Genomic DNA, 21,886 nt, shown 5'->3' with positions numbered 1-21,886 from the left:
CCTCCACTTCAGTCGATAAGACTTCCTGGTGGAAGGCTTTCTGGAAGCTGCCAACACCTGAGACATGTTGTCAGAGAGGACCAGGGGCTGCAGGACTAGGTGCTCAACATCCAGGCCATCAAGGCTAATGCTCAGAGGTTTGGATGGCGCAGTCTACCCCAATCCTGTGTGATCAGATCGGGAGAGGTGCCCAGATGGATGAGTTCTCTGATAGGTCCCGAAAGAGAGAGAACCAGACCTGTCATCTCCAATAGGAGGCCACTAGAATCATGGTCCCCTGGTCCTGCTGGAGCTTCAAGAGAGTCTTCATGACCAGCGAAAGAGGAGGATACACATACAGGAGACCCGTGCCCTAATGGAAAGCTATGACCACAAATGCTCATAGTCTGGCCAATAAAATCCCAGATCTGCAAGCCCTAATGGTGTAGGCAGACTTGGACGTTGTTGTTATCACAGAGACATGGTTCACAGAATCTCATGATTGGGATACAGCAATACCAGGCTATAACTTAAGGAAGGACAGAGTGGATAGGAAAGGGGGAGGTGTGGCTCTTTATGTCAGAAACAATATCCAAGCATCTGAGCTGCAAGGAAGATGGGGCAATGAAGAAGCACTATGGGCCAACCTAAAAAAAAAAATATGGGGCATCCATTTATATTGGAGTGGTTTACAGGCCTCCAAACCAAAAGGAAGAGCTGGACAGAGATCTGGTTTAAGACATTCAAAAGATAGGAAAGAAGGGAGAAGTGGTGATCGTTGGAGACTTTAATATGCCAGATGTAGACTGGAGAATCCCATCTACAGAATCTAATAATAATAGAGAAATAGTGGATGCCCTGCAAGTCGCTTTGTTCAAACAAATGTTAATGGAACCCACGAGAGAAGGAGCTATACTCGACTTAGTGCTCACTAATGGAGATAACGTCTCTGATGTCCAGGTGGGCACCCACCTCAGCACCAGTGATCAAACGGTATGGTTTAATATCACAAAAAGGATAAGGAAAAGAAGCACAAAGACCCAAGTTTTGCAGTTCAAAAACACGGACTTTGATAAAATGGGGAAGTACCTGGAGGAAGAACGAGAGAGATGTGGATCAACAGTGGACCAATCTAAAAGGAGCAATTACCAAGGCAACTAATCTATATGTTAGAAAAGTTAAGAAAAGCAAAAGAAGAATGAAACCTATCTGGTTCTCAAAGGAGGTGGCTGACAAAATAAAAGGCTAAAAGAACAGCATTCAAGAAATATAGAAGATCCCAAAGGGAGGAGCACAAAGAAGAATATCTGGTAGAACTGAGGGAGACTAAGAAATTAATCAAGGCGGCAAAAAGTCAAGCGGAAGAGAAGATTGCCAAGGAGATAAAGAGGTGACAAAACGTTTTTCAGATACATCAGTGAAAAGAGAAAAGTTCAAAGTGGTATAGTGAAATTGAAAGGTGGAAAGGATCAATGTGTGGAGAGAAACGAAGAAATGGCAGAAATATTAAACGAATACTTCAGTTCTATGTTCACTAAAGAGGACCCTGGTGAAGGACCGTCGCTACTTAACAAGAAACTGGAGGGGAGTGGAGTAGATGTAACTCCATTTACAGTTGAAAATGTATGGGAAGAGCTGGAGAAACTGAAAGTGGACAAAGCCATGAGGCCTGATGAGGTTCATCCCAGGATACTGAGGGAGCTCAGAGATGAGCTGGCAGGTCCGCTGTGTGACCTGCTCAATAGATCCCTAGAAACGGGAGTGGTGCCGAGTGATTGGAGAAGAGCGATGGTGGTCCCGCTTCACAAGAGTGGGAACAGAGAAGAGGCTGGTAACTACAGACCGGTTAGCCTCACTTCGGTGGTGGGAAAAGTAATGGAGTCGCTGTTGAAAGAGAGAATAATGAAATATCTACAATCGGAAGAATTGCTGGACCACAGGCAGCATGGATTCACCAGTGCAAGGTCCTGTCAGACAAATCTGATTGACTTTGACTGGGTAACCAAGGAATTGGATCAAGGAAGAGCACTCAATGTCATCTACTTGGATTTCAGCAAAGCTTTTGATACAGTCCCGCACAGGAGACTGGTGAATAAAATAAGAAGCTTAGGAGTGAGTGCCGAGGTGGTGGCCTGGATTGCAAACTGGTTGACGGACAGAAGACAATGTGTGATGGTAAATGGAACTCTCTCTGAAGAAAGCGGTTTTAAGCGGTGTACCGCAAGGATCGGTGTTGGGACCGGTCCTGTTCAATATATTTGTGAGCGACATTGCGGACGGGATAGAAGGTAAGATTTGTCTTTTTGCGGACGACACTAAGATCTGCAACAGAGTGGACACGCCAGAAGGAGAAAATGAGACGGGATTTAAGGAAGCTGAAGAGAGGTCGAAGATATGGCAGCTGAGATTCAATGCCAAGAAGTGCAGAGTCATGCATATGGGGAGTGGAAATCCGAATGAACTGTATTCGATTGGGGGAGGGGGGGGAAGGCTGATGTGCACGGAACAGGAGAGAGACCTTGGGGTAATAGTGTCTAATGATTTGAAGTCGGCGAAATAATGTGACAAGGCGATAGCTAAAGCCAGAAGAATGCTGGGCTGCATAGAGAGAGGAATATTGAGTAAGAAAAGGGAAGTGATTATCCCCTTGTACAGGTCCTTGGTGAGGCCTCACCTGGAGTACTGTGTTCAGTTCTGGAGACCGTATCTCCAAAGAGACAGAGACAAGAAGGAGGCGATCCAGAGAAGGGCGACCAGAAAGGTGGAGGGTCTTCATAGAATGACTTATGAGGCGAGATTGAAGAATCTAAATATGTACACCCTGGAGGAAAGGAGGAGCAGGGGTGATACGATACAGATTTTCAGATACTTGAAAGGTTTTAATGATCCAAAGACAACAAACCTTTTCAGTAGGAAAAAAAAATCAACAGAACCAGGGGTCACGATTTGAAACTCCAGAAAGGAAGACTCAGAACCAATGTCAGGAAGTATTTCTTCATGGATAGGGTGGTAGATGCCTGGAATGCCCTTCCGGAGCAGGTGGTGAAGACCAGAACTGTGAAGGACTTCAAAGGGGCGTGGGATAAACACTGTGGATCCATAAAGTCTAGAGGACGTGAATGAAGAGTGGGTGGCTCGCAGGAATGACGCCTACTGCCTGGAGATAATACCCTTATTCAATAAACATTCACACGGTTAATGCGACTCCAACATTGCTCTAAGCTTCAACGGCAAGAGGAAATGTGGAAAAAAGGATTTGCATTCACAAAAAAGCAGGGAGTAGCTTGCTTGCTACGGCAGTTACTACCCCAAACCAAATAAGCCTGACACTTCACTTTCAATACATATCCAGCATGGCTCTCTGCTTTCAACGGCAGGGGAGAAAGACCGATGCTTCACGCATATCCAGCATAGCTCTCTGCTTTCAACAGCAGGGGAGAAAGACCGATGCTTCACGCATATCCAGCATAGCTCTCTGCTTCAACGGCAGGGGAGAAAGACCGATGCTTCTCGCATATCCAGCATAGCTCTCTGCTTTGGCAGGGGGAATGAAGAAAAGTGGATCTTTATACAGACAACAGCCAACAAGGACTGAATTACATAGTCTGGGAAAACAAGCAAACATGGGTGTAGCTTGCTTATTGCAGCTGTTACTACCCCTAATTTAAGCTAGATATTCACTTAGATGCAGTTCCAACACTGCTCTCTACATTAATAGTGGGGGTGGAAGGGAAATAGAACCAAAAGGTTACTAAGAGCCAAGACTAACAGAAGTATGAGGGAAAAAAAAAGTGCAAAGTTTGCTGGGCAGGCTGGTCTTCTTCTGCTGTCATTTCTATGTTTAATGTCAGGCAAAGGCATCTGAGGCTGGAAGTCTATCTGTCCTGAACAGGGCTCAGAATTTGCTCACCTTGCAGTTGTACGGGGTAGGCAAAGAGATCCATGTCCGGAGTTCCCCACAGCAGAAAATATAGGCTGCTACTACTAGATCCAGCAACCACTCGTGTGGCCGGAACCTCCAATTCAGATGGTCTGCCAGCACATTCTCTGTTCCGGCTAAGTATATCGCTCTCAGGAGCATGCCCTGCGACAGAGCCCATGACGAAATCTGTACTGCCTCTTGACAGAGGAGAACGACCCAGTGCCTCCCCGTTTGTTGATGTACCTCATTGCTACCCGATTGTCTGTCCGGATCAGGACCGTCTTGTAGGACAAACAGTCTAGAATCGCTCAAAGCTCTGGAAGTTGATATGACAGATTCCTGAGCCGTCCAGCATCCTTGCATATGGAAGTCGTCCACATGTGCTCAACTCAGGGGAAAGGCATCGGAGGTAAATACCACCTGAAGCAGGGAAGCCTGAAAAGGGACCCCCTGCTCCAGGTTGGATAGATCCTCCCCACAGGACAGGGAGACCTGGAGAGGTGGCGTGACGTAGACATGTGCTCCGAGATCCTAGGATGCCTGCTGCCACTGTGAACGCAGGGTCCACTGCGCCCTGCACATGCACAGGTGGGCCAAAGGGGTGACATGGACAGACACAGCCATGTGACACAGAAGACTAGCAGAGACCTGTTGACTGCTGCAGACCAAGCGCTCAATCGTGGGGCAGGAACGCCTTGGCCTGAACAGTGTCCAGTCTGGCCCAATAAAGCCCAGGTGTGGCGATGGGCTGAGGTGAGTCTTGGGGTAATTGACGACAAACCCCAGAGATTGTAGCACCTGGTTGGTCATATGTAAGGAGCAAAGCGCCCCCTGCTGAGTGGCGCTTTTAACCAGCCAGTCGTCCAAGTAGGGGAAGACATGCACCCCCTGATGTCGAAAGTGCACCCCCACCACTGCCAGGCACTTGGCGAAGACCCAGGGGGCTGATGCAAGGCCGAATGGAAACACTTGATACTGGAAGTGGTCCTTTCCCACCACAAAGCGAAGATACGTCCTGTGACCTGGGAAGATCACAATGTGGAAGTAGGCATCTTTCAGGTCGAGGGACAAGAGCCAGTCTCCTCTTCTTAGGCGCAGGATCAGGGTGCCCAAAGAGACCATCTTGAACCTCTCTCTTTGAAGGAATTTGTTCTAGGCTTTCAGGTCGAGAATAGGGTGTAGGGCCCCAGTTCTCTTTGGTATCAGGAAATACAGAGTAGAACACACTGCCCTGCTGGCACAGGGGAACGGGTTCTACCGCTCCAACCATTAGAAGGGCAGAGCGATCTGTCAAAATTATTTCCTGAGGAGCAGACAAAGCCCACAATGGACTTGGGGGAGAGTCTGCAGGGATGTCCCTAAAGTTCAGCCGGTACCCTCAGCGAACGATGAGAACCCACTGGTCCGACTTAACATGGGGCCAGCAGTATGCAAAATGATGCAGCCTGCCTCTGACCAGAGGGCAGGATGCCAAGGGTACGGTAATATGACTCACGCTCCCTTGCTCCCAGTCAAAACCCTGTGGCAGGGCTCTGCTGGGGGAGGGGGCTGGCTGAGGCCTGGGGGTCCACTGCTGATGGGAACAACCTCTGGAACCAGCGTATGGTATGCGGACCCGTGAGGCAGGAGGTTAGTATTTCCTTTGGCAATAGGATTTCCTCGAGCTTTGTCGTGAGGTTTTCTGACCAAGGAAGCACTAGCTGACAGATGTTGAAGGGTCACATGGTGGTCCTTCAATTGGGCCACCGTGTCCCTGACTTTACCCCAAACAGATTCTTACCCATACAGAGTAGATCTGCCAGCTTTTCTTGGACTTCCAAGGCACAGAGCCATCCTGTGGGCACCAATACCCGCTGCAGCCACTCTCACTGTTTTGAAAACATTGTTAAATGGACCTCACCTCGTATTTTCCTGCCTCCAGATGCTGCTGTACTACCACAGACTGCATCCTGTTGCTGTTGAGGCAGGCACTCTGACAGCTCTTGGACCTGCTTCCAGAGGTTCTGGTTGTACTGGATCATATATTGGTAGAAGGCAATATGGGCAATGTGCATAGCACCCTGATACACCTTCCTACCCAGGGCATCTAAATGCCATGTGCTCGCTCCCTGGAGAGGCAGAGGCATGGGTGTGAGTGCGCTTGGCTTTTTTTTTTTTTTTTTTTTTTTAAAGGGCAGACTCCACCACAACCGACTGGTGTGGGAGATGACGCCTCTCAAAACCCAATGCCTGTTGAACCAGGTAGATGCCATCTGCCTTCCGATTAACTGGAGGGAAGGACACGGGGTCTGGGACAGCCACTATTTCCTTTGGAGCATCTACAAACTGGAGGACCTCTAGCATTTCATGTCGGGCGTCCTCTTCCATGAGAAGCTGAAACAGGATGGCTTCAGCCAGGGCCTGGACAAAGCCCACAAAGGAAAGATCCTTTGGGGAAGATCTACGACTCATCTGGCAGAGAAGGCTCCAAAAGAAGCTCTCCAGAATCCTCCAAAGAGGATTCTGAGGTATTGTCCCCCCAGGGGTCATATGGGGCCTCTTCCTTGCTAAGATCCCCTGGGAGTCAGGAAGGATGGTCCCTGCCCAGGCACCGCGATCCCTGACGGCAGGCCCAGTGGCCCTGTAGGCACCAACAGCCACAGCAAGTCTTCCCCCATGGAGGACCCAATAATGGATATCGCTGCAGAGGGGGGGCATTGGAGGTCGCTGAGGAACAGATGGTCCTCCCGGCACCGGTTGCATCGGAAGGATGCCTAAAAGGACGTCCAGACGCTCTAGCAGGGGCGCCAAGAGAGAGCACAGATCCCTCCGAGTTGGACTGCAGGGCTCAGAGCACCGCAATCTGAACCCTGCAGTCCAACTCCTCCTGAAAGTCCAGTAAAGTTAGGACAGGAGGAGGAGGCAGCGGCGTCACCAGAGCTTCATCGGAGCCCCAAAGAGGCTCGGTGCCTGGCACCATCATTGGTGGGGGAACGCCTGGGACTCCCTGGTCTGACAGAAGACAATGCCTCGTCCGCATGGGTTCGCTTCGGTGGCAGCACAGCAGCCATCGATGCTGCACCGGGGCCTGGGTCGACTGCAACTGGTGACCGTTTACGGCGGTGCTCGGCCCACTCTTTCCCCAGCGCAGAGGACGCTGAAGATCCCACCATCTTGGAGTGTGATGACACTGGAGACAGTCTATCTCCGGCTCCTCTCTCAAGACGGCCCGCTGAGGGAGTGAAAAGCGATGGTGTAGCTAACTGCTCCCCTAGGTGTTAAACCTCCGATACCAGAGTAGATGGATCAGACTCTTTGTGCCCAAAAAGGTTTTTCCATCTTGTCCAGCCAGGCCCGACAGCCTTTGAGGGTCATCTGATCGCACAGATGCCACCCACAGACATCGTGCGATGCCCCCAGGTAGAGAATACAGACCTCATGTGGATCAGTAATAAATATGGTCTGCGGGCACAGTCAAAAACCCAACGTCATGAAAAACAGCTGGCACGTGGTCCATGGCCAGCAGCCACTGAGGGGCAATATACTGGGAACAGACCGCAATGGAAGGAAAAAACAAACCTACCACGCCGCTGGACGTAATGCCCAAGAGAGAAGAGGTACCTGGCGCAGAAAAAAAGTCAAAAAACAACCGGGAGCACCTAAAGAGCAGAGCTCCAGGACCACGAGGTAACTACTTCGCGGGAGAAAAAAAACTGAAGAGGGACCCTGCTTGGACGCACGGATAGTGGCATGCTCAGTGTGCCAGTCAAAGTTCTAGAAACTGACAAAAGTTTTCCATGCTGGGCTCCATCTGATGTCACCCATCTGTGAGGACTACCATCCTGTTTGTCCTAGGAGAACACTACAGTTACTTGGATAAACACCTACTTTAATGTATCAGAGGCTCTTATACATTTAAATTTTAGCTGGATAATTACTAAAATTTAGATGGATAACAGGGGCATTCCAGGGCGCAACGCAGATAGCCAAATAATATTTGGAGTTAGCTGAATTAGTTATTTGGCTATGTTTGGACATCAGTGGCAGGAAGTTTAAGTTATCAGAAAATGTGTTCCTGGATAGCAAACAACCAGTGATATTCAAAGATTATCGCAGATAAAAAAAAACAAAACACTTCCCAAAACTAACAAGTTATGTAAATTTAATGATGCTACTTTATTAAACAACCTCCCCCCCACCACCAGCAACTATAATTCTGGTCATTCTCTACCCCAGCCCCTAACCTTTAAATCAAGCCAGGAGCTCATATCTAGCTCCCTGCTCCTGGCTCAACCTGCATTGCTCTGACAGCCACACTGGTTGTATAAGCTACTAACATATAAACTACTAGCACAGCAGTCAAAGCGATACCTTAATATGTAAATCTAGCCAGCTATGCTGCAAAAATTATCCAGGTAGACATCCCCAGATAATTTTATTCAGAGCTATTCAGTGGGACATTTATGCCACTAAATATACAGATTAATTTATCCAGTTAACAGTAGCTGAATAAGTTAGTCATTAGTGGCTTTTTTGAATATTGGCCTGTCTATAAATAAGCTTCATGCTAATGCTGCATTCATTTTTTGAAATAAATCGAAAGGTGGCTACACTACAATTATTCACAACTTACTTATAATACAGTTTTCCCACAAATCAGAAACAACTACCTTGAGGTGTGTCTAAGGGAAGATGCTCTTGGACCAACAGGCGCATGCCTTTCAGTATAATGGCTTCGGGTGGGTTGAATTGCTGAAGGTTCCGTAGTATTTCTGCCTCTTATTAGCCGATGTGTAGGATCCTGCTTTACCAAGCTTAGAACATCTCCATCTCCTGCAGCATCAGAAGGCTTGGGCCACATACTTCTGGTAACAGCTAAATTGCTTTGCTGTACAGATTGAGAAGCCCTGTTTACTCTCCTCTGTACCTCATCTAAGTGGTGGGTTGAAATATCTCCTAAGCAAAACACAATAGAAATAAAGCAATTAGCTGCACAGATGCAAGATAGCATCAGGGATGGACACCTCCGTGAAGATGTTGCTTACTATCTGGCTTTTTAAGATAATCTCTACATGCCAAGAGGAAAAAAAAAAAGCATATCAATGTACATGAGCTGTTTTTACATATTAGCAAAATTTCCTTGCTCGAAATTCAAGGCAGTTTATCACCCAGAAAGATGAAAGTTATCATCTGACTGCATGATGTGTTTTCTATCCTAATGGTTGATAATGTACCTACTAATTCTAGGAGCATCCACTGTGTCAGGAGCAGCAAAACAGACCTTACACTATGACTCAAAGAAGAACTCAAACAAGCACTTTTGCTTAAGATATAAAGCCAAGCATGACCTGAGCTAGATTACACTGAATCAGACTATCTGCTGGGAGCATCCATTTTGTGCTGCCATATCAGAGTGGCAATACCAACCTTTTCTGGGACACATGCTGACATTGCCACTGACTACTCTACATTTTCTACTCTCAGCAGTGCAGAACCATCTCTATTTGGATCTAAGAACAGAGCGGCTCAATGAGAACTTTCACCACCTTGCGTTGTCCATGGCCTATAATTTTAAGTAAATGTATTCTCATTTTCAGAACAAATCAGCTGTTTCTCCTACTGCCTGCAATGCCGGAGTTATTCTGTACCTTGATTTCGGATTCCTCTCTGGTGAATTTCTGGGGATTCATTTTTTTCCACATGATCTCTTTCAGGGGGCCATTGTTGACTTGGTAATATTCTCTCTGCTGGGCTTGCAGTACATGGGCGTAAATCACACTGATCCTAAAAAAAACAAAAGTTACCAAAAGAGAATTGACTAAATTAAGAAAGCTATGGAAATCTACAGAAGAAAATTCATAGTTTATCAACACTAACAAGCTGGTTTCTATACAATGATTTTTCAGACAAGTGAGTTCTTGTGGCTGTTTGTTTACAGTTTAACACTTTATTGCCTGTTCAGAGCTTATAGTAATTCTTGTTGCATTTTGCTAGTCCAAAAGATCCAATATTTCTACAGAATCATTAGCGAGATCTCATCTGGAAAGACCATGACTAGTGCTGGAATTTGCCTCACCAGAAGGATAATAAAAACAAGCTAAAGGGCATATACTCGGCCCCATAATCCCTTTGAAGTAAGACACAAGAACCCAACTACTGTATGTATATACTGGAGAAGAGGGATGTCAGACATTCAAATACCTTAAGACCCTAAATTTAAAAATTAATTTTTTGATGAGAAAAAGTTCTAGAACAGAGCATTTTGATGGAAAAATTGGAATGGTGAGGGTGGAGGCAGCTCAGTAGTAGTGTTCTGTTTCTTTATGGAAAGTGTAATGAATGCAAGATTTCACTGTGTTTGGGGTGAGAGCTAAAGCAATATCAAAATTCAGAAAGACATGTGACAAGCACAGAACATCCTTAATAATGAAGAAATGAGAGCAAAGTCAGAGACTAAGTATAATGCAGTACTGTACCAAGGAAGAACAAGCACGAGACGCAAAGACATATCTGCTAATCAGCTTCTGGGTCTGATTCTCTGCTCAAAAGTTAAACATACTTCAGCATGGCATCTAACTGCTTAAAGAATACAGCAAGCAAAATGTTCTAGTCTAATATTTCTCTTTGCGGAGAAGGGAGTGAATGCCTGGAAAGCCCTTCCGGAGGAGGAGGAGACAAAAAATGGTGAAAGATTTCAAAGGGGCATGGAATAAACACTGTGGATCCCTTAAGGCTTAAAGGATGGAAATGAAGAAAAGAGTGCATAGGGGTAACTAGGGATGTGCAGATGGTACAGATTCATCCGATTCGGTGTTAGTATTCATCGGCAGGCAAATGCGTTGTATTCGTTCAATGGCGCCCCCGATCCGTTGATACATTGCATTCGTTTTCCCGTTCCCATTAAAGTCAACGGGGGAAGTATTTGCAGCTTATTTTTGGCTACAGAATTGGGGTTTTATTTATTTATTTTATTTATTTAAAGTTTTTTATATACCGCCGCTCAAAGATATCACGTCGGTGTACAATGAACATCAATTTTGTACAATTTATCATCAATTTTGATGAAATTTCTAGGGAGCAATCATCAGAACAAGAAAAGAGCTCCAAGGTACTTAGACTGTGGCAAAGTGGCACCAAAGTGGCTTGAATAGCCTAAGGTACTTTAAAGGGGCAAAGGGGTACCAGGAATGGCAAGAAGAGTGCTTTAATAGAGGTGCAAAGCAGCAGCAAGTGTGTCAAAAACACACCACAGCTTCAAAAGAGAGCACCGGTATCAGATGTATGAATTCTCGAAGGCAGCACGACAGGCAAAGCGGCAAGACAAGTGGCATCAACATCCTACAGCACAATGAAGGGGGAACATAGCAAGCAGGACTAGCACCAACACACTGAGCAACCATGATAGTGGTAAGAACACCACAAGGAGTTGAGGGAGTCATCTGGTGTATGGCAGCAAGGCAGAGTGGCAGAGGGTAGATACATGCTGGCTACACCCAGGGAGAGTTCCCTTTCCTTTGCACAGGAAAGTGCTCCCTAGAATGGGTTCGCCCCTAGAGTGGGGTGTTTCCATTGGCGTCTAGTGAGCTCTTGCTGGTCTTTTAAAATCTGGTGGCGTTAGCAGATATACAAACGAGAATTTTCAAGGCTGAGGCGGAGGAGGTTTCCATGTAAACAGCGGTTCAACATGGGTCAGAGGGTAGATACAGGCTGGCTACACCCGGGGAGAGTTCCCTTTCCATTGAGCGGGAAAGGGCTCGCCGGAATGGGTTGGCCCCTAGAGTGGAGCACGACCTTCAAAGCATGGCAACGTGGAGCAGGGTGCCATGTGAACAGCGGTTCAACATGGGTCAACAGGTACTAAGAGATAGGCTGCAACACCGGGGAGAGTTCCCTTTCCTTTGAGCAGGAAAGGGCTTCCTTGGAATGGGTTGGCCCCTAGAGTGGAGCATGAGCCTTCAAAGCGTGGCGACGTGGAGCAGGGTCTCACTGTGTTTGCCACAGTCTAAGTACCTTGGAGCTCTTTTCTCGATCTGAACATGGGTCAGCAGGTGCTAAGAGATAGGCTGCTACATCCAGGGAGAGTTCCCTTTTCTTTGAGCAGGAAAGGGCTCCCTGGAATGGGTTGGCCCCTAGAGCGTACAATGGGACAAATTGTTAGGATTTAAGCATTTGCAAACAGATCATGACTTCATAAGCAGGACGGAGGAAGTTCTCTTCTCTGCCCTGAAACTAAAGAGAATTGTTGTTTTAAGGATCCATGCTGTGAAGGATTACTAGTTTGAATTGCCAGAGACTGAGGTTTCCCTTTGCAATGAGCCATTAGGACTGGACATAAGGCCTGGACGGACAGGCACCGCATTCAGGGTCAAGCCCTCATCGGGACATAAGGCCTGGACGGACAGGCACCGCATTCAGGGTCAAGCCCTCATAGGGACATAGGCCTGGACAGACAGGCACCGCATTCAGGGTCAAGCCCTCATAGGGACATAAGGCCTGGACGGACAGGCACCGCATTAGAGGATAAAGGTCAAACCCTTGCAGGGACATTAGGCCTAGACGGACAGGCACAGCATTCGGGGTCAAGCCCTCTTAGAGACGTAAAGCCTGGACAGACAGGCACAGCATTAGAGGATTTCTTTTGTGCAGGTTATGTTGTGGTTTGACCTGTCACTTCTTCCTGAACTGGTTCACTGCCAGAAGAAAATGGCATCTTTTTCATTTCTGAAAGATAATTCAACAGCGGATGCTTTTAGAGCAATAGAGACTGCCATTTGTGAAGCAAGAACTGAGCTGGAGATTATTTTTTGAATACCCAAAAGCTATTAACTGTACTTATGCACTTCAGCTGATGACAAAGGAACATGAAGTACTCTCAGAAATAAGAAAACTGCTACTCAAGTCCAAATCTACAATATCAACCTATGTTTATTTTATTTATTTATTTTTAATTTTTATAGACTGAAGTTCTTGTAGGAACTACAAATCAATCCGGTTTACATACAACTTAAATGCCCAAAAAGAGTAGGGGGCTTTACATAGAACAATTGAACAATAACAATAATGATGGAACAAATAGAATAGATAACCAATTAAACGTAGTAATATAGTAATAAATATTATATAGAAAATAAATATAAAAGGGATAGAGTAAATGAAGTGACTTTGTGGTTTACACAATGCCTCTGTAAACAATGGGAACACAGAGGATGAACTAGAGTGCAACTACCACCAGTTTTCGATAGTACTAGAAACATTACTGTTGGCAAGGTTATGAAAAATATTGAGCATATGAAATATGCAAGCTCCAAACATCTTAAGTCAGCTTTTTATGTTCTTACATTCCAAATGTAGACGAACAGGCACAGCGTTTCAGGTCAGGCCCTTGTAGGGACATATGGCCTGGACAGTGGACGGACAGGTACAGCGTTTCAGGTCAGGCACATGTGCTGCAGTGCTTATATTATCTGGAGCATAGGAGGCAATTGGAGCTGCTGCAAGGCTTTCAATTGCTTTTATTCATCTTGCTATTCAAAGGGAAAATTTGGAAACCCAAGCAAAGGCAGGTTTACTTTCAAAAACACTAGCATTTCCATCAACTCTGATGCCAGCCTTGAGCAGTGAGGGCTCATGATATCCCCTGTCATTGAAAAGACACTGTTCACTGGGCACACTGGTTGGTGGACATGACAGATATCGCTGAGCCACTTTGGCTATGTGTGGCCAGACAGTGGACTTGTGTGCCCAATATGCCAGCGGATCTGTCTGCATGTTCTGTTGGCTCTGAGAGATACCGTATCACTAACAGCTGTGCTGGTGTCTCCTTTGCTTGGGTGGGCAGAGAGTCACTCATGGCAGCTGCTTTCTCTCTAGCCCGTAGCACAAAAGATGAATCTTTATGGGCAACATACCTTTGGCATTCTGAAGTGGAGGAGGAGGAGGTACTAGCTGTTGCTGACAGAGTGCTGCTCCCTGCTTGGGCTAGCACAACTCTGAAGTGCCCACTGTTTCCTCCTCTGCTTCACGCCTAATCTGACTCTGCCTATGGCGCTCCTGTTCACTGACTTTTGCTAACAGCAGGTCCTTCACCAATAGGAGACAATCGTACTGTAGGGAGAGTTTCCCTGTCACACAGGGATCACAGACTGTGGCGAGCATGTGTGCTCTTCTGTTAAAGGCCTTAATCTCTCTTCCACCTGCTGCTGCAAAATGTCCAGACAATGCAGCACCCTCAACTGTCATTCCCTCTTCCTGTTTAAAGGCCTCCAAATTTTCATCTGGAAATTAACTACAGGGATGATGTCGGCCAAGGTGGCACTTCTGGAACTCAGCTCCTCCATAACATCCTTGAAGGGCTGCAGGAGTTTTACCAGCTGACTCATGACTAACCAATCATAATGCCCTAGGGGATTCTGTACACCTATGTCCATTGAACCAGAAAGTTCATGAAGGGGTGTCTGCAGCTCCACTAACTTCTGCAGCATCATAAAGGTGGAATTCCACCGGGTGGCAATGTCTTGAATGAGACGCTTGTGAGGCATGTCCAAATCAGTCTGCTTTTGTCGGAGAACCTGCCCCACCTTCACACTTCTGTGGAAGTGCGCTGCTATGTTCCTGCATTTGTGTATTAAGTCCTGCAGGTATCCATTCTCTTGGTGCTTGGACTCCAACCCCAGAGCTTACTTCACTACCAGGTGCAGAGTCTGTGCAAAACATTGAATGTTCTTAAAGCACCCCTCGGTTATTGCCTTAACCATGTTTGCACCATTGTCTGTGACAAAGAACCCTGCCTGAGGATTCCTGTCTCGCTGGTGTAGTTGCCAGCCCTCCAGCATCTGTCTGATGCACGCTAGAATATTGGCTGCGGTATGGGCCTGGACCGTCAGGTGGGTGTGCAGTAAAGCCCACCTCCACCCTGATATTTGTTCAGTAATATGCTGCCTGCCCCTGCCTCAGCCAGGTCCCACCAGTGTGCTGTCAGGGAGAGGCAAGAGTGTGCAGCATTCATAGTGGTCCAGATATCACAGGTGAAATGCACACTTCCCCTCTGCCTTAGCTAGCAGCGCTTGGATGCGACTGCGACACTGCTTGTACAGGCTGGGGATGACCTTTCTGCTAAATGTGGTTCTGGAGGGGACTTTGTAATTTGGAAGTACGACCTTCAGAAAATGCTTGAAACCCACATTCTCCACTAACTGCAAGGGCTGGTCATCAAGGGCAATCATTTCCCCAATGCTCCTGGTTACAACTTTTGAGGCTGCTATGTCCCGGCATAGCATTACCGCACTCCACCCCATTTCCTCCATGGTGGGGTGTCGCTTCTGCCACATGTCAGGGGGTTGCTGGCCTGCCACCTGAATGCTAGAAGGGGCTGAGGGCGTGGGCTGACTCTGCTCCTTTTCAACCACTTTACACTGCTTGGAAGGGGTCCCCTGACTGGTAACTGCCACCATCCCCAGATGGCAGTACTGTTGTTGGGTGTTGCCTCTTCATATGATGCGTCATGCCAAAATTAGATAGATGTCCCATTTGCTTGCCTCTGCTAATAGCCCTGCCACAGTAATTACACCGAGCAAAACGCGGGTCCTCCGTCACTTTAAAGTGGCTCCAGATCAGATGTTTTTCGTGATCCTCCCGTCTGTATAGCCTTGGGGGGTGAATGCTGGCACTGGAGCTGAAGTAGTAGGTGCACCCTGAGAAGCAATGCCAGGGGCCTCAGTCGCATTCTGTGCCTGCGCTGACTGCTCTTCCTCCTCATCATCATCAGTTTCATCTCTCCCCTGCTGCACTGGTGGAGGCTAAACAGGACTAACTGATCCTCCTAAAACTTCATCAGCTATTACTTCCATTTCTGATGAGAATCCCACACAAGATGATTCTTCATCTGAATCAGAAGCAAACAGTGCCTGCACTACATTGTCAACGCTAAGTCGAGACTGCTGTCGCACTGCTGCTTTTGGGTGTCGCCATTTTGTCTTGCATGACTCAGGCTCCCCTTCCCTCACCTCCAAAACTACAGGGTCAGAAACAGGTGGTGGCAATGCATCATGTTTAGATTTCATTTTTTTCTGGATGGAACTGCCTGCCCCTCCAAAGAGTTTAGATTGCAACAGGTCCCTTTCTAACTTTAATGGGGGGACTGGCACTAGTGCCTTTTGAAATGCCTCCTCTGCCAGTCCCAATCACTCGACCACATCTAGCTTTCCCTGATGCCTAGTGCCTACTGGCTGCCCACGGGCACAGTGCCTTGATATGCACTAATGTAATGTGTAACTACAAGAGAGGCCCACTGGGGATTTGGCTGCACAGACTGTCCCAATAATATACTTGAGTCTGCTAAACTACCCAGTGCCCACTGGCACTGGGTAGTTTAGCAGTGAGTGAGTTCAATTAAACAAATGCAGTTAACAAAAAAAGCTGGAATTGTTGGCACAGCAGGAAAATAGATGAAATATATTTTTCAATGGAAATTCTAGCAAACTAGCTAGAAATCGAATATATCTCTCCCACCCACAACACCCAAATGGTGCTTGCAACCTACCCCAGAGGGTGAATTAAACAAAATGCCACTGCTAGCAGCTTCTCTCCCTGGCACAGAGAGACAGTCTCAATTCAACTAAAAAAAAAAGTGCTCCAAAAAAAAAAAAAAAAAAAAAAAAAAAAAACCAGGGCTAGCTGGCACTGCAGCCAAATGAAGAACAAATATCTTTTTCTATCTAAGTAACCAGCCTAGCTAGCAACTGAATACAGATTTGAGAACTCAGACTAGCTCTGAGTGCATCCACGTTCCGCAGAGACAGACCATCTCCCGGCCTCCCCAGATCACCCCTGCAAAGAAAGTGCATGGCATGCCGCGTGCTTAAGTATATATAGTGCTGGGTCATCAGGAAAAGCGTCACCGACCACTAAGTGAGAGTGCGGTTGGCTGCATTGCAAAACTTATCGCTGATACGTTGCATTCTGGTCTCCTTGCCAATCTGTCCCATCCACTCTGACAGGGCTGTTAAGTCGCCGATGACTCACAGGAAAGGGCTGGTTTTTGGGCTATGGATACACCCAAATGGCGGCTAAGAAAAGCGCGCAGCGCCAAACATATGGAACGTATGATATGTTATATTCGTGGGGAATCATGATACGTTTCGCGACCCCACGAATACAACGAATATGGACATATACGTTGCGGATTGCCAATACATTGCAAACGAATGCACACCCCTAGGGGTAACTTGCTGATGCAGCAGTTACTACCCTTAACCAATAAGCCTTCTTACTGTTGATGCAACTCCATTATTGCTTTCTGCTTTGACTGCAGGGGGAAAAGAGGAAAAGGAATTCATTTCAGACAGTAACCAACAAGGACATTGAATTTTACAGTCTGGGAAACATAAGCATGGGGGGGGGGAGGACGAGGACTTGCTGATGCAGCAGTTACTACTCTTAACCAATAAGCCTTATACTTGTGATGCAACTCCAACATTGCTTTCTGCTTCAACAGCAAGAGGTATCGGGGAACTGGACTCAGACAGCAACCACAAGGGTCCTGACTTTTGACGGTTTGGGAAACCAAGTATGGAGGGAGACTTGTATGGCACAGCTGCTACCACCATAAGCTTGCTGGGCAGACTGGATGGACTATTTGGTGCTTTTCTGCAGTCATTTCTACATTTCTAGGTTTCTTACAAATGCCTTTAGGGATCTCAAAAGTCTTGCATGCTTTGACAAGACAACATTTTTAAAAAACCCACTCTCCTCTGCCAAGTTCTTGTCACACCTTAGGAGAGCATGTAAACAGCTTCTCCCAGTACTTCCTAATATCTCAATGCAGAGTTTAGCCGTGACACTCTAAATCCCAACACACAGAAAACAAAATCTTAGAGAAAGTTTAATACTTAGGGGCAGATTTACTGAAGAGCAATTAGAGTTTAGACACCCAAACTATTTTATCACCTGTGTGTACACATAGGTCTGCTTGTGCTACAAAAAGGAAAATTGGTTCTTAGCTGCTAATTTTTGTTCCTGTAGTACTATGGATCAGTCCAGACTGCTGGGTTTTGCCTTCCTTCCAGTAGATGGAGACAGAGAAAAACTTGAAGAGCACCCCCTCTTAATCTGGTGTGCCACCTGCGTCCCTTCAGTATAAACATTACCAAAGCAGAATAACTAGTTTAAACAATGGTCAGATCAAGCAAGGACAAGAAGAAACCAAACAAACTATGTACACATGAGAAAATCTGTAATCTTCTGCAGCACTTAGAAAATCAGATAGAAATGGCTGTGAATAAAAAAAAATGAGCAGACTCAAGGAAAAAACTGGGGACACACACACCCCCAATGGGCGGGCGTCTGGACTGAGCCATGGTACTACAGGAATGAAAGTTAGCAGGTAAGAACCAATTTTCCTTTCCCTGTACGTACCCGGATCAGTCCAGACTACTGGGATGTACCAAAGCTTCCCCAACTGGGGTGGGACCTGGAGAGTCCCACTCTAAGGACACTGCTTCCAAAACAGTTGATGTCCCGGTGCCTGGACATCCAAATGATGGTGTCTGGCAAAACTGTGCAGAGACTTCCAAGTTGCCGCTCTACAGATTTCTTGTGGTGATACCAACTGGCTCTCTGCCCAAGAAGCAGCTTGTGACCTGATCAATGTAGAGATTACTTACCTGATAATCTCGTTTTCCTTATTGCATGCAGATGGACTCAAAACAAGTGGGTATAGTGTGCTCGTGCTAGCAGTTGGAGACTGATCTGACATCAGCACGGGTACATATACCCCCGCAGGAAGTGCAGCAATTCAATAATCTTCCTTGCAAAGCTTTATGGATATATGTGTGACTGACCGATCGATTAAATGAACATGATTACCCTGACCGATTGATAGTAGCTGGAGACTGCCAGTGTTCTCAACCGGAAGGCGTCAACACCCAGCAGGGTGGATGCCCTATATAAGAAAACATGGCTTACCGTGAGTCGGTGAATCCCCATGTATACCGGCAGCCGGGCGGGATGCTGAGTCCATCTGCATACACTAAGGAAAACGAGATTATCAGGTAAGTAATCTCTACATTTCCTAGTGTGTAGCAGATGGACTCAAAACAAGTGGGATGTACAAAAGCTACTCCCAGACTGAGTGGGAGGCTGCCCGAGGTCCGTTTAGGATTGCCTCGCAAATGCTGTGTCCTCCCTGGCCTGGACGTCCAGACGATAGAATCTGAAGAAGGTATGGAGGGAGGACCACGTTGCCGCTCTGCATATCTCTGCAGGCGACAGCATCCTAGTTTCTGCCCAAGAGGCCGCCTGCGCTCTGGTAGATTGAGCCTTGACCCGTAGAGGTGGTGGTTTTCCCGCTACTACGTAGGCCGCCTTGATAACTTCCTTGATCCAGCGAGCGATAGGTGCCCATGAGGCCGCTTCCCCTTGCTTCTTCCCGCTGTGAAGGACGAACAGGTGGTCCATCTTTCGTACTGCTTCAGACATTTCCAGGTATCTGGACAGCAACCTGCCGATGTCGAGATGGCGCAGTATTCGACCTTCTTCCGACTTCTTCAAACCTTCCGTGGTTGGTAAGGATATGGTCTGGTTGAGGTGGAAGTATGAGACTACTTTGGGTAAGAAGGAAGGAACCATGCGAAGATGGATAGCCTCTGGAGTGATTCTGAGAAACTGATCACGGCAGGACAGCACCTGTAGCTCTGAGATGCGGCGTGCTGAGCATACAGCCAGCAGGAACACCATCTTCAAGGTCAACAAATGGAGGGACAGGCCTCGAAGGGGCCTGAAGGCGGGTCCCGCTAGAAATTCCAAAATTAGGTTGAGGTTCCACAGGGGCACTGGCCACTTCAGTGGCGGGCGAATATTTATTTATTTATTTATTGTTTTTGTTATACCGAGTTTCATGACAGGCATCACATCAACCCTGTTTACAATTAACAAAGTGTGTAAAACATAACATAACGTAAAACAATGTTCTCAAAAAGAACCTTGAACTTTAAATATCGTGAATCAGATATAGGAATTGAGAAAGTTACAATAAATCAGGGAAATCAACTTGGAGCTGGAAAAGGGGAGAGATTGCACAGAGCAATATTAACATTTCAGTCTATTAATGTAATAGAGTAGCATAGTGAGTAAATAAGAATATGTTTGACTCCTTTCAGGAAACGTGAAACGTCTGGGTGTGTGGCAATGCTCTTGCCGTCACTCCGGGGACCGTAGCAGGATAGCGCTGCCACCTGAACCTTGATGGAATTGAGGGACAGACCCTTCTGAAGTCCATCTTGCAGGAAATCCAAAATGACAGGGATTTTAGCGGCATGTGGATTGGTGTTGTGGGTGTCGCACCAGGCCTCAAAATACTCTCCAGATTCTTATATATGTTAGTGATGTGGAGAACTTGCGTGCTCGGAGGAGTGTATCTATTACTGGACCCGAGTATCCTCTTTTCTTCAGTCTAGCCCTCTCAATGGCCAGACCGTAAGAGATAATTGAGCTGGATCCTCATGGAGGATGGGACCTTGTCGCAGCAGGTCCCTGTGTGGAGGCAGTGGATTCCCTGCCAGTAGTCTTCTCATGTCTGCGTACCAGGGTCTTCTTGGCCAGTCCGGGGCCACTAGAAGAACTAGGCCTCTGTGCCGCTGAATCTTGTGTATAATGGCGCCCAGCAGGGGCCATGGAGGAAAAGCATATAGCAGGATCCCTTGAGGCCATGGCTGTACCAGGGCATCGATCCCCTGGGATAGAGGATCCCGCCTGCGGCTGAAATATCTGGGTACTTGAGCGTTGGACCTGTCCGCTAGTAGATCCATGCCCGGCGTCCCCCACTGATCCACAATCATCTGGAAAGCTGTGGGCGACAGCTGCCATTCCCCCGGGTTTAGGCTTTCTCTGCTGAGGATGTCTGCCGTGGTGTTGTCCTTCCCGGCGATGTGGACGGCGGAGATGTCCTGGAGATTTGCTTCCGCCCAAGTCATCAGGGGGGCTATTTCTAGGGATACCTGTCGGCTTCTGTTCCGCCCTGTCGGTTGATGTATGCCACTGTGGTGGCGTTGTCCGACATCACTCTGACCGCTCTGTTTCGAAGTCTGTGGGCAAATCGCAGGCATGCTAGCCTGACTGCCCGTGCCTCTAGTCGGTTGACGTTCCACCGCCCTTGGGCTGTGAGTTCTTCGCAGTGTGCTCCCCATCCGTTCAGGCTGGCATCTGTAGTGAGCAGGGTCCAGGTTGGGGAGGACATTCTTGACCCCCGGCTTATGTGGCCGGGCTGCAACCACCACCATAGCCGATTCCGCACTCTGGCTGGTAGAGGTAGGTGTACGGTATAGTTCTGTGATCATGGGCTCCACCGAGATAGGAGGGCGCGTTGTAATGGCCTCATATGAGCCCGCGCCCATGGTATCACCTCCAGAGTGGATGCCATAAGGCCAAGGACCCGTAGGTAATCCCAAGCTGTGGGCCGGGTGGCGCTCAGGAGGGCCTGCAGACGATTCCGGAGCTTTGATCTCCTCTTGGAGGTCAGACTGACCTTGTCTTCCTGAGTGTCGAATCGGACTCCTAGGTATTCCAGTGACTGAGAAGGCTGTAGGGAACTCTTGTTCAAGTTTACTACCCATCCTAGGCTTTCCAGAAGAGCTATAACTCTGTTGGTTGCCTGGTGGCTCTCCTCCGGTGACTTTGCCCTGATCAACCAATCGTCCAGGTAGGGATGGACGAGGATTCCTTCCTTCCTGAGGGACGCCGCCACTACTACTATGACTTTGGTAAAGGTCCGCGGCTCAGTGGCTAACCCAAAGGGTAAAGCTTGGAACTGGAAGTGTTGGTTCAGGACTTTGAAGCGTAAATATCGCTGGTGATCCCGATGGATTGGGATATGCAAGTAGGCTTCCGACAGATCTAGGGATGTGAGAAACTCCCCTGGCTGTACTGCATTTTTGACAGACCGCAGAGTTTCCATGCGAAAGCTGGGGACCCGTAGGTGTCTGTTGACTGACTTGAGGTCCAGGACGGGCCTGA

General features: G+C 47.4%; 1 protein-coding gene across 4 annotated transcripts in view; it reads right to left on the bottom strand.

The window, feature by feature from the left end:
* TRAFD1 (TRAF-type zinc finger domain containing 1) overlaps positions 1 to 21,886 on the bottom strand; it is a 128,819-nt gene that overhangs the window by 22,534 nt on the left and 84,399 nt on the right. For all 4 annotated transcript variants that reach the window (XM_029619662.1, XM_029619661.1, XM_029619663.1 and 1 more), the window contains exons 9-10: positions 9,529 to 9,664; positions 8,551 to 8,836 (exon numbers count right to left, since the gene is read on the bottom strand). In XM_029619662.1, the coding sequence (XP_029475522.1) occupies positions 8,551 to 8,836; positions 9,529 to 9,664 (422 nt within the window). The remainder of the gene's footprint in view (positions 1 to 8,550; positions 8,837 to 9,528; positions 9,665 to 21,886) is intronic.

This window comes from Rhinatrema bivittatum, chromosome 11 (genome assembly GCF_901001135.1).
Source record: "Rhinatrema bivittatum chromosome 11, aRhiBiv1.1, whole genome shotgun sequence".
NCBI lineage: Eukaryota > Metazoa > Chordata > Amphibia > Gymnophiona > Rhinatrematidae > Rhinatrema > Rhinatrema bivittatum.
The sequence above is the reverse complement of the archived record's forward strand: the minus strand, read 5'-3'. Positions and strand labels throughout refer to the sequence as shown.